We start from the raw sequence: 13658 nt of genomic DNA, 5'->3' as shown, positions 1-13658 counted from the left end.
TCTTCACAAAGGTTCTAAAAGCTGACGTAAAAAAAACAAGATGCCGTTTTTTTCTCAACATAAGAGGATCTCAGTCTGAAAGGTGATATGCATTCCTTCAAGGAATGATAGGCCGTTTTGGATCAGTTTTGTAATATAAAATATAAAATATACAAAGAAGAAAAACGTAAAAGTCTCAGAAACATTCAAGCGTGCTGACCTCTTCTGACCTCTGTTACTTCAAAGACCGTAACACAGTCAGATACGCTGTGTTCGGGTTTTGTTCGTTTGGCCTTTTTTTGGAGTGGGATCAGATCTTCCATTCACTCTGTATTTCTTCAGGGAGGAAAAAAAGAAAGAAAATGACTATGTTGACGGTTTCATTTGTGTGTGTGTGTTTATGATTTTATCCAGCCTACACTTGAATAAAAACATTGTTGGTTATTTTCAGTGAAAGTGGAACAAGAAAAAAAAAAAATCACATCTGAGGCCATTCCCCGTTCTTTAAAAGCAACACAATATTTTCAAACCCAGTGAATAATCGTTTTCTAATAGTTGTGATTATGAATATTATTTTCTATCATCTCGCAGCCCTAATTATTTCATTTTTAAGTGTCATTTTGTTTCTGGAGATAATCTCACGACCTCAAACTTGATGTTTTGTGACCCACGGTGGGGGCCGGAGCCCGGCTTTTGGGAACCGCTCCTTCCAGAACACGGCGTCAGTTTTGGTTCTTGAGTTCAAATAAACACTAATATTCATGAAACTTACAGCAGGTCGCTGATGTGGGAAAGAAAAACAACAATGTAGAGATTAAAAACAAGGGTTGGCACAGTAAAATGTACGGACGCGACACCAATGCGAAGGTTTACAACTGCGAAATTGTTGCTGTCGTATTTTTAAGGATATATTTTGTTCTTAAGCCCACCTCCGCAGCGGAGAGAAACGTACCTACAGACTGATGAGTCTGCGGCTCCTTCGGAAGATGGCAGCAACGCGCCCGTCCGTGAGCACGGCCGCCGCAGAGTTCTGACGAAGAAGAACGCGTCGGCGGAGGCAAAGCAAGGCGACGAAGAAGAATGAGCAGAATGCTAAACGGAAAATAGAAGCGACGGTTTCTGTTCGGTGAACGTTTAAACCAACGCCGTTACCTCTGCACGTCGCCTCGCGAATCCGGCTGCATTATCTCAGCTGAACTATGACAGAGCCGCAGTCAGCGCTGTTACTCAGGAGACAGCTTGCAGGTGATTAAACCTTGTTGTTAACTGCTGCTGGTCGCAGCGATGTGATGTGATGTGGTGTGATTGAAACGATCGAGTGTCTTGGCGCAAACTGTTTTCTTGAACCTTCCACATAAACCGTCCCGCGACGTATCATCTACGTGGTGAAAATGAACAGTGGGAGCATTAAAAACCAAACAAACATCAGCTTCCTCTTGGAGCAAATAAGCGTTGTTGTGTTTAAATATAAGTGTGTGCTAAGGCACAGCAGGCTAGTAGCGGTTGAAGACCGCTGTCACAAGTGCCAACGACTTTCCCCTGCCAGGCTAGCAGTGCTAGCTTTAGCTGATTCGACTCGATGTGTTTACATGTGTTTTGACCGTCATATCACGCAGCGTTCTGCGTGTTGACACTCGACGTTTACTGCTTATTTTCTTAACAAGCGGTTGGTTACCCTAGTCACACGTATATGGTGTTAACGTGTCATTAGTTGAGCCATTTTCCTCCCCAACCACCTCTGAACATAACGTAGCCACCTCACGACAGCTGGAGGCTAACGTTAGCCGCTGTAGCCGTTGTTAGCTTCGGGACGCTAAGCTAACGCGCTAGTGTTAATCTCGCATTACCTCAATTCGCCGTTTTAGCAGGGTCAGCAGCGAAATAAATTTAGCTGCGCCAATAATAGCCGCCTTCCGAAAAGCGACGACGTTCAGGCCGCGCCGTGTAACTTTTAGACTTTGTTAGCACTAATGTATTACTTCACTCGTGTTTGTAAGGCTGTGAATTCATATGGGAACTGTCAGCGGCAGAGCGTGCTGCTTTTTTCAGATATCCTCTGCACAGCAGGCAGTGGCTGACATGGAGCTGAACAGTTTTAGAGTGAGCTCTGATTTCAAGGAGGTAACAAATGTTCACTGTGAAACCGTAATCTGTTGCCTGCCTATTTTTGCACATAAATGGATCTTTTGTTAAAGCTTAATGAAACTGAATTATCCCTGTTTTTATGTACAGACAAGCTGCATCCCCTTTTGTAGAGACTAGTCTGTTTTAACTTGTGTTGAGTTTACAAACTACACAGCAGGGTGACATCAAAACAACTCAAGTGGCAGTCATTTTTGCAAACTAAAAACGATTATTAAGCTTAAAACTTAAGTTGTTAGTAAGGCAGCTGTGTGACAGAGTGTTGACAGCTTCTGGGTGTCAGAAGTGCAGAAATCACCTATTTTTGTAAGACAGTCGGGTCAAATAAAGCTTTTTTTACTTAAGCCCAGCAAACAAATATAAGAGTTTATTTTATTGTTTGAATAGCAACAACTTGTGGAATTCCTTAAAAAAATCAAACAACATTAAAGATGGTAAATCGACTTGTCCTTGTAATCTGTACTTTATTTTAAATACACACTATTTCAGAATTACTACAGAATGCTACAATTTATCACAAAATTAGCACCTTTCTACTTTCTTTATAATACGTAGTGTTTTTGATTGCTGGCAAAAGGCAAGCAGTTATATTAATAGAGTATTGATTTAGTACAGAAATAACCTGCCAGGTTTAATTTTCAAACCTGGATGGGTGTATTATATGTTTTTGTTTAGAAGTGCAGTTTTATTTTGGTGTTGAGGTAGGAGTTGCAAAGTGGTGCAGAACTGCAGGGTGATCCAGAAAGCGATCTGCTGGGGTGACGTGGTTTCTCCAACGTGCTCCGTCTTACACAACCTCCAAGCAAGACCCCCCACAGAGACAAACATTAGCTCGGAGCTCAGTAATCATTGTGAACCTACTATGATATGTGCCACAGAGTTTTGATCGCTGTGTTTGTTTGTTCTTATGTAGAGCTGAACAAAAACCCAGTGGAGGGATTCTCAGCAGGCCTCATCGAGGACAGTGATCTCTACAGATGGGAAGTCCTCATCATCGGCCCTCCAGACACCCTGTAGTAAGTCTGACAGGGTTGTAAACGGAGTGTGCTTTGAGAGATGTGAACAACTCTTCACAACAACTCTTGAGCTACCCGTTGAGAAGCTGGCGCGATGTTCATCTGTTGACTTTTCTGTATTTTCTTGTGTTCACAGTGAAGGTGGTGTGTTTAAAGCTCATCTGACATTTCCCAAAGACTACCCCCTCAGGCCACCTAAAATGAAATTTATCACAGATATTTGGCATCCTAATGGTAAGTGAAGCTGCATGAGACTGTAACTATTTGATCGTTCTTACACAAAAACGGTTTGAGGAACAAAACAACTTAGTTTTTCCTAGCATACAATCCATTCAAATCATTTAAAATTGCAAGTTTTTACAAATTTTTGTGTAATAGTTCCAGATTCCACGCACCTAAATTACAGGATGTTCATCATCACCTGCTTTTAACTTTAAATCACCTAGAATAAATCGAGGAGCAGCTTATTGCCCTAAAGGTCACTGTTCCAACTTTTTTTAGTTTTTCTTTAGTTTTTTTTTTATTTGGTCTGCCATGGGACTTTTCTTTGCCTTATTTTCTACTGCAGATAGTACTTTTTAACGTGGTTAGAATCAGCTGTTAAATTTCAGTCTTTGAAGCTGCAGTAACAACTTCCTCTTGTGTGTTTTTAATTGTTTACATTCATTTATCAAATATTCTTAGTCAAAGCTACTTACCAGTGAATGGAAAGGGCTTAAAAAGAAACATGTAATGTTTATTGCACTAAATGAGCTGCTAAATGAAACCTTTTAGCAAGCTGGTTTTTTCTCGGTTTACACCACAGAATAACTTGTGACCAAAAGAACTATAAAACACTGATTTTTTTTTTAATTAGTTTGGTTTTAAGTCAAGATGCTGCTCAAAACCTCTCACCAGGAATTTACCAGATCTCTGCATTCATCACCGTTCAACAATAAGTAAAGAGCTCCATGCAGTAAGCTCTGACCTCTGTGGTCAGTGTGTCCTATATGTCACAGCACAATATATTACAGAAAATGGGGAGCTGAGGGCAGAGTGTCCTAAAACATTGTATTTTTTCTTGATGGCCACACAGCCTCGGCACACGCCGAGGAGCGGCGAGAACGTACGTAAAGGCTGTGTCACCACACACAACATTGTTGGTTTAGTTTGAAATCCTAACTGGCCGTGGTTTATTTGTTTTGGACAAAATTCTAATGTAGCAGTGAATAATGGCATTACAAGAAAGAAAAACAGCGTTTGGTGTAAGCCGCTCCCTCAGTGGTGCTTTTGCACTCAGATGCAGATGACAGGAGCTATGCAGCTCGAAAGGAAATGACCTTCCACACCGTTCACTGATAAAAGGAAATCCAAGTATAACAAGCATATTAGCTTTATTAGTTGGGTAGTCTGTGTTTATGGTCCAGCAGTCTGGACCATACTTTTTGATTGAGAACCACCAGCTGTTTGCAGATATGTAACATTAGGTTTCATCTGTAGGCTGTGAGACAGTTGATATGTGAGGGGAAATAAACTCATTCATTTTGTCTGGCTGTTATTAGAGATAGGCCAATAAACCAGCTGATATTAGTCACTATAAAAAAACAGCCATATCTGTGCACACCTAATCAGTTGCCAAGAAGGAAGAAGAAGATGCTGCTACAACCAGCTTACTGTAACCCACAGTTTTTTGGGGGGGGGTTTGTGACAAAAGTTTTTTTTAAAAGTTGTGGATTTTATTATATTTGGCTGCCTTCTGTGAATTGTCTTGGAAATTATATTAAAATGTGCATGATAACAAAAGGACAAAGCAGCATTAATTTGTAATTTATTTATTTATTTATTTTATGTCTGTCTTGGTTCATCGAAACATTGTACCGGAGTCCTTTTTTCAAATTAAAAGCCTTTAAGAAGTGGTTCTCAGCACCGTACATGTGACGGTTGTTCCTCTTTTGTTTTTCACTTCACAGGAACATCTATTCATTCATGCCCACAGTATTCAGTTCGATTCAGTTTGTCTGCACAAAATTTAAATGTTTAGGATTCTATGTTTGTAATAGGTATGTTAAGATTTTAAATGACTTCATAAAATGAGGAAGTGTGCCTTGTGTGCGCTGCTGTGTTGGCATTGTTGTTAATGCTCTCTGGTGATTTTCCCCGACTCATCGGAAGTTCGCAGTGCTATCATGTCACCGTATGGTACCAGGTTGGCTCACTTGCAGGATGGTGAAATACCAAAAAAACATGATCTGTTACACGGTACAACTTTAAACATAGGGGAGTAAAACCTGGGTTGCACATTACCATTTAAGAATGTTGTCATTAGTCATTTTAGTGTATTCTGCAGACTAGTCGGTTAACTGATTCCTTCTTTGACATATGTTCAGATGCTAAACACCTGTTCTAAAATCCACTCTTCAAAATGGCTCCAACTATGAGTAAAATGAGTCCACTCCCTGATGAAGATCGGATTGCTTCAGTGAGGGGAGGGGCTGCCTGTGTCTGCCTTTTGAGAAGTTGTGTGTGTGTTTTCACCAAAGGAGGTGAAGACAACATTGTTGGTATCCACATCAGCATACAATAATGCACAGGCTTGTAGTCCTGGTTTGTTTCCAACTATAGATTTATAGTATCCACACAACTCTACTGTACCAACAGCTGACTGACATGCAGGGCCCTGAATCAGATATTATGTGCTTTTGGACTGCAGGGGACCACTTAAGAGTCCTTATAACTATTTCACGTAATTGGTTCTCTTTTGTTTGTAGTCCGTATAATTGTGTTTATCTTTTTTTGTTTCAGTTTCTGCTATAGTGTGGGCGATTTCTTAGCTCAATAGGGACTCTCAGGAGATGTAAGGGAATGTGATTAGGTCATGCATAAATGTATGTTGATTAGCTGAAACTGATCTTTCAGCACCTGCATATTAAAACTGCATTTGCATCGCTGGAGTAGAGGCTACTTATCTGTCACCATTGTCTGCTATGATGTGCTCTTCTTTGATCATGTGCAGCTTCAAGTAGACTGCGCTGTTGTATGGTTCTCAGCTGTTACAACTCCTTCTTCTGAGTGTTTGTAGCACTCTTTGCTTTAAAGATAAAACAAAAGCCTCACGCCACCATCCACGGTGGGCCTAATGGTCCTTAAAGCTCTGAGAGTCCTTCTAACAGTGTGGTCTGAAAGCACCTGCTATAAAGTCAAGATATGTTCTGCGTGTCAAATAGTGCAGAGTATAAAAAGCTGGGAGAGTAGTGTAGCTTTTTTGTTGAAGCAGATGGAAGGGGCTTTCAGGAAAGAAGGTTGGATACCACAGGCTTAGAGGAAATACTATGTTGTACTGTTTTATTTGCTTTCTTAGACATTTTTTGTTTCTTGAAAGGCTTATATAGTTTAATTCTGTTCATTTTTATAGTACCAGTTCACAATAAAAGTTATCTCAAGGCACTATACTGCAAAAATAACAAGTCCATTCAAATTCAGTTAGTCAGTTCAATCCAATTGAAATACAATAACTTACAGTACATTATGAAATTGGTTGGAAGGTTGTCTAAGAAAACCAGCAGATAGTGTTAAAAAAAGTTTCAGCACAATCTCCCATCCTGAGGAAGCATGTTGGTGACAGTGGAAAGGAACGACTCCCTTTTAACAGGAAGAAACCTCCAGCAGAACCAGGTTTGGGATGGGTAGCCATCTGCCTCGACCGGAAAGGGCTTGAGAGGACAGGAAAGAGACGCAAACAAACACAGATGTCCAGGTGTAGTTTCTCTGGGAAGAAGAACACAAGTGAATGGAAGCAACAGTTGCATGTATAAACATGGAGAATAGAGAGCCAACCCTAACTATAGGATTTATCAAAAAGGAAAGTCTTAAGCCTCGTCTTAAAAGTAGACAGGGTGTCAGCCTCATGGACAGAAACTGGAAGTTGGTTCCACAAGAGAGGATAGCTGATAGCTGAAAGCTCTGCCTCCTGTTCGACTTTTAGAAACTCTAGGAAGCACAAGTAAACCTGCAGTCTGAGAGCAAAGTGCTCTGTTAGGGAAAATATGGAACAATAAGATCTTTAATATAAGATGGAGCTTGGTTGTTGAGAGCTTTGGATGTAATGAGTAAGATTTTATTCTGAATTTGACAGGGAGCCAATGGAGAGAAGCTAAAACCGGAGAAATCTGATCTCTCCTCCTAACTCTCATCAGAACTCTGGCAGCAGTATTTTGGATCAACTGAAGACTTTTTAAGACAGTTTTTTGGACACCCAGAAAATAAAACATAGTATTTCACCCTAGAAGTCATTAAACACGTGGACCAGTGTTGCTACATCATTTTGCAACAAGATGTTTTTAATTTTAGTCATGTTGTGCAGGTGGAAGAAGGCAGTCCTGGTAATTCTGGTATTTTTTTATTTTTTTTTAGTTTATGTAATTTTAAGTAAATGAAGAAAAATGAAGTCTGTTCACATATAGTAGACATTTTTTTTCTGCAGACACAAGCCTGCAGCTGTCATCAAAGATGCTACTGTTACCTACTGACTGACAGAGGAAACAGATTATTCATCTTTTTTTCTGTAACTATTTTAACATCACAACTCACATGGTGGCTGTTCAGATGGCATGTAAAGAAGTTTATAGTGGTAAAAATTTGTGTCATTGTTCTTTGCTTCCAAATGTTTTCTGTTTATTTATTTATTTTTTAATTTTTTTTTTTTTTTTCAGTGGATAAGAATGGGGATGTATGCATTTCTATTTTGCACGAGCCTGGAGAGGATAAGTATGGCTATGAGAAACCAGAGGAGCGCTGGCTGCCCATACACACTGTGGAGACCATCATGATTAGTGTTATCTCTATGCTGGCAGACCCAAACGGTGACTCACCAGCCAATGTGGACGCTGCAGTAAGTTTTCTTTATTTAGTAGGTTTGGAATGTGTATCTGTATTTAAATTGGCATCCATGTTTTGCATCTTAAATCACTGTTTTTGAGTTTCAAGTTGAAACTGTTTGGATAATCTATTGAGATAGTTGTGCTATGATGGTGAAATCTGTGGTTTTATTGGTGTTAGATCAAGTCACACTGGATTTTTTTTTTTCAACTTTACGGTAATAATGTTCTCCACCCATGCTATTTCGAGAACACTAATTACGAGCTACTCACGTGAATGATTACGCAACAACCATACTCGTACAAACGCTCGTAGCTTGCAGAGGTATCCATCACAGTGCATGTTTTAGCTTGAAAAATTTCAAGAAAACTGCATTGATTTCCACCGTTAGGGCCACAAAACATGGTGCCTACAGTGCCTGTAGCAGTGACTCACAATACAGCCACCGTCCTCACGTGGAAGTTGTATTTTTCATCATTTTTCCGAAGCCGAACACGCAGCCAGAGAAGTGGGATCGCTGGATTTGACCAATGTGGCGAGCTGGATTTGATCGGGGGGAAAAAGTGAAACCATGGACTTGCATCTGCTCCAAACATTTAATCGTCAAAGTTTCTTTAAATTATGCAAAAGCAGTGGCTCGAGCGATAAATGCACAAAAAAAAAATACACACACACATTATATGCAGCAGGCACAAGGGAGAAGGCACCGGTACAAACACACCAACCTTTTCAACAATTCCGCCCGCTTTCCAGCCTGTGGAAGACCTCGATCTCCAACCAACATCTCAACTGAACGTTTGTGAATTTCCAGCTTTGCGCCGGGATCGTCGTTTTCTGTTAAGATAACACGACTGAATCTCTGCATTGAAGCCATGTTGTTTGTACAAACATCTGGGTTACTCCTAATATACATGTTACAGGGCAGCGGTTTGTCAGTGTAAATAGTCTGCATGATGTAATGTGTGGAGAGTGCTATTAAATGAGTAGTGTGTGCAATTTTTAAACAAAATGTTCTGAAATGGAGATGGGTAATACTCTGGAAAGCAACTAACATGTTCTTTTATTTTTTTTGACCCTCTGCAGAAAGAGTGGAGGGAAGACAGACACGGAGCATTCAAAAGGAAAGTTGCCCGTTGTGTACGAAAAAGCCAAGAGACTGCGTTTGAGTGATATTTATCAAGAATCTAGCTTCATTGATGTTTTCAGGGCAAGTGTATTTTACCTTTTCTTTTTGAAAAACTGCACACGGACAACTCTGTTTGACTTTATCTGGTCCAAAATAACCTCTTGTGGTGTTGGGTATGTTTGTTAAAATGGTTTTAATTGCTTTAAAATGAGAAAAATACGGCTCACCATCAGACATTACAGTACCGTTAACCGTTAACTACCTCTGCAGCCCATTAATAGATATTATTAAAATGTTTTGTGAGAATGTGTTTCACGTGTGTGATTGTAAATTATTCGAATCCCCCTTCCAAATGATCATACTTTTTTATTGAGCACATGTTGATCAGTTTCAACAGAAACTCCAGATATCTGAAGAAATTAAAATGATAAACTGCATTGTTTTTTAGACAGAGCCTCCTCCAGGATGAAAGTTTAAAACTGAACCAAAATGAAGTGTCATCACCTATACCATATACTGCTAATTTCCCTTCTTTAACCAAAGTTAGAGAGGTTTTTAGAATGTTTCTCTGATCTGCTTGCAAAGTGAACAGTTATTAGTAATTTGTGTTTTTACTGAAGCACACAATTTAAGTGTTGGCTCATGGAAATGGTTTATGGCATAAAGACAAACAAGTCATTTTAAAAATGATAACAGGTCCATTCAGGAATCAGTGGACCTTATCATAAAACAGTTTCATGGATTTAAACTGCCTCCAGTTAACAATATAGATTCAATTCATAAGTTTCTATTTCAGAAAATGTTAAATTATCACTTGCTGTCAAAAGGTGGGCAATAACTTTTTTTTTTTTTTTCTATGATTGTGTTTATGTGTGTTTCTGTGTTTATTGGCAAATTTTCTCATGAACCAGTGGATGGATTTCAATGAAAAGGTCAGAGAGTAATCATTAGATGTGCATGGACACCTGATTAACTTTAGGAGTCAGCCCAAAATAAGACGGCCATCGTGGCTAATCAAACACAGCCAATGGGAAAAAATGGCTCTAACTCAGTCAGTTTTATAGATATTTAACTACAATTTGATGCAGTAGCTGAGACTTATTCACAACACATACTGAGTGTAAGATCTTATAATATTGTGTATCATCACCATCATGACGCATAACGTCATTTTCAGGGTTATAACCCTGTCGTTTCTCAGCGTAAGCTGAAAGGCGGCGAGCAATACGCAGCACTTCAAAGAATGCTAGGCCTTTCATTACAGTCCACATTTAGTTTGGTTCTTGGAGTGATTTGCACATTATAGGACAATGTCAGGGTTGAATAAACCCTTCGGATGTAGAACTAAAAGATCGAAGATCTTTACGTCCCTGCCTGAACAGCAGCAGGCATCAAATTACTTTTTTTTTTCATCTGTAACTTTATTTGTTTGAGCGATGGCTTTTTTTGGAGCAGAAAAACACATAAAATGCCCCCTTTTTTATGTTAACTTGCGCAGAGACTAAAGAAAAAGTCTGAGTCAACAAAGTGCCATTAGAACCACCATTCTAGTGCCTGTTAATCTCGCAGGGAAGTTTTAGGTTCTGTCAAGCCAGGCTACGGAAAGGAACTTGTTTTCTAGTGCACAGATATATAATGGTAAAGTATATTTGGGTATTTAGATAAGTTTATTTGACTGTCATCAAGCAGATGTCTTAACTTTTATACTAAAGATGTTTTTATATCATATAATAACATTTCCTACTGTCAGATATTTTGACTCGTGTGATTGCTCCTGCTGCCTTCTAGCCTTTTTCTTCCTCAAATTTGTTTGTTTTTCTTTCAGGTCTCCAGTTTGAAAATCAAAATGGCACTGTTTCCTGCACTCTTCCACCCTGACGCCAGGCTTGTCCTCCTTCATTTTGGCAGGAACTGACCGGCTCCTGTAGGATGCAATATAACATTACAGTGACTACCAAGGCTGACAGAAAATCTCCAAGCAAAGTGCCAACTCACACAGACAGAAAAAAAAAAAACCAGAAGATGTTAAAACATTTTTTTTTTGTTTTGTTTTGTTTTTCAAGTTTATGAACTGCTTCAACATTCAGGATGATATTGTAAAGACATGTATATAGCACAGACTAAACTGGATAATATATATGCTCCCCTTTTTCATCCATCAAGACATTTAGACCAAATATATAGTGCTGGTTTGAATCGATTTTTTTCCCCCCTCTCTCTCTAAACTCCAGGACGCGTTAGCTATCATTAGGTTCCACAGGAGGTCTTAAAGAGAACAAATCAGTGCTGTTGGAGGAAATGTCACCTGTGAAGAGGTTTTCTGATTCGATCAGGACTTCAGTGACATGCCCGAGGAACGCCACCAGACTCTCCCAGAACTCAGCATCATACATGTTTCCTTTCTATTTGAAGTCTTACCATCCTGCTCAGTTGACTTGAAAAAGAAATATGCCCATGGATTTATTTTTTTTTTTGCATGCAATGTTTTTTTTTTTTATTTGTTTGTTTTTGTCTTTTCGAAAGTGCCTCCTAATAAACTGCTTGGCCACTTCATCCTGCATTACCAGGTGTTTAAAAATGTTGAAAAATACAAGGAAATTGTCTCTCACCTTTAGTATGGGTTTAAAAGATAGCCTGTACCCAGGGATTCAGTGTAATTAGAGTATTGGTAAGTTTGCTGTAGCAATAAGCCCCCTAGTGTTAAATATACATGCTAATTTCTGATATCCTGATGCAATTTGAGATTCTCAATCACTTAATTTTAGCAGCAAGTTTTTCCCTTGTTTTGTTCATTGTAGGGATTGTTATGCATGCTTTTTTTCCTTTTCTTTTTTTTTTTTCCTTTGGCAAAGATTTGTTTGTTTGCACAGTATGTGCGCTCATCTTGTGTTTGACATTCTTTAGTGTTATTCGCGATCTTATGACTATTCTGCCCTCTGATCCGATGCAGTTTTGCCCAATGTACAAAGACAAAATACTGATGTATATTTTTCATGTTCTGAAACCTGTCACCTGTTGTGCATTCTTCTAAAACATGACTTTTTTTTTTTTTCCCCCAATATTCAACTGTGTTCTTAATTCAGGCTTGTTTTGGTACCATGTCAAGCAAACAACGAATGCTGCAGAGCCCTTACGTTTACAAATTTAGTTTAAAATTGCCTTTAGCCTCCAGTTTTCAAGACTAAAGTGTCCATGTACTATCGCAGGTGCAGTAGCATTCGGTATACAAAATGTTTTTTTCTGAGCAAAGCCACTTTTCAGGTCTAAATTTAAAATCTTTATAAATTATACATTTTGGGCATCAGTGCTGGTCATGTAGGCAAAAAGTGGATTGTACTCATAAAACGTTGTGATTTATTCTGATTTACCTTCTACTCAAGTTAATTTTCCATTTAAAATTGAAACCGTTTTACCCTAACACGCACTCTTGGACATAAATATTTTGGTATTATTGTTTTTGGGGAGCTGGATGATTGTACTATATTCAAGAGTTGTACATATGTTTGAATTTATTTTGCTCTTTCCTGAAATAATAGGGTCAAGATTGTTCAGAAGGGTCAGAAAATGTACGTTTCAGCTAAAACAGGCACCCAGTAGCCATCGAGATGGTATCTGGCAGGATTCTTGTTAGACATTTACTCCCTCTTGTTGAGTAAATATATGTTTTTCCTGCCAAAAAGGCATTTGTTTAAAAAAAAAAGAAAAAATCAAGTCAACTTGTTTTCTGTGAAACTGAGCCGGAGGACTTTGGTGCCATTTCAAAAGGAGTTTTTCTCCATTCCACAATCTGCTTCGGTGGAGGTTTGTGTCATCATCCTGCTGGAATACTCATCTGGGCTCAGGTTTCAGGTGCCCAGCTCATGATTTGAGGTTATGCTGAAGAAATTGGTAGAAGTCTTCCTCTTTCATTATCCTTTACCCAGTTGTGCCATCTACCAGCTCACCTGGCAGCTAAACGGCCCCACAGTATGATGTTGCCACCACCATGTGTAATAGTTAGTACAGTGTATTTGGAGTTGAATGCCTTTCTTTTACTCCTCAAAACATACCTCTGGTTAATGTTGCTGAACAACTCAGCCTTTGTCTCATCTGACTGTTAAACTGCTTTTTTCTCCTGTGGATTAAAAGGTCACGGCAATGTAAAACCTGTACCAGTTTTCCTCCACTAGAGGGGGAGCAGTTTGCCAGGTCATGAAAGAAAACTAAAAGTGGATAAAGCTAATAACTTGTGATTAACAATATCAGTGCTTTGATGTGTTCTTGGAATCTGAAGTTCTCCATAGATGGCTCCAGGAGGCATTCCTGACTTGTTTAAAGCTGCTTCTAGTTTTATAGTGACTGAGCTGGTCACTGTTTTATTTAAGACGTGAACAAACTTTGGAAAAAGGTGAGTTGAGACATTGTGTGGAGTGTTCTCCAATTGTGTCGATGTATATTCTTGACCTTGCATTTATTTCAGAAAACCCAAAATAAAGTTAAACTTGTGTACCAATTTTGGAAGATGCGTGTGGTATAATATAGATAATCTTGAAATATTCTGC

General features: G+C 39.0%; 1 protein-coding gene across 1 annotated transcript; it reads left to right on the top strand.

Annotated features, from left to right (window-relative positions):
• Positions 1-1008: 1008 nt before the first annotated feature.
• Positions 1009-13609, top strand: ube2g1a (ubiquitin-conjugating enzyme E2G 1a (UBC7 homolog, yeast)). The gene is made up of 6 exons (XM_017412575.3): positions 1009-1224; positions 3035-3137; positions 3274-3371; positions 7826-8004; positions 9075-9198; positions 10943-13609. The coding sequence occupies exons 1-5, from the start codon at positions 1179-1181 to the stop codon at positions 9159-9161; spliced, it is 513 nt and encodes a 170-aa protein (XP_017268064.1). The 5' UTR covers positions 1009-1178; the 3' UTR covers positions 9162-9198; positions 10943-13609.
• Positions 13610-13658: the final 49 nt, after the last annotated feature.

Source organism: Kryptolebias marmoratus, linkage group LG13, assembly GCF_001649575.2.
Source record: "Kryptolebias marmoratus isolate JLee-2015 linkage group LG13, ASM164957v2, whole genome shotgun sequence".
NCBI classification, from domain to species: Eukaryota; Metazoa; Chordata; class Actinopteri; order Cyprinodontiformes; family Rivulidae; genus Kryptolebias; species Kryptolebias marmoratus.
The sequence above is the reverse complement of the archived record's forward strand: the minus strand, read 5'-3'. Positions and strand labels throughout refer to the sequence as shown.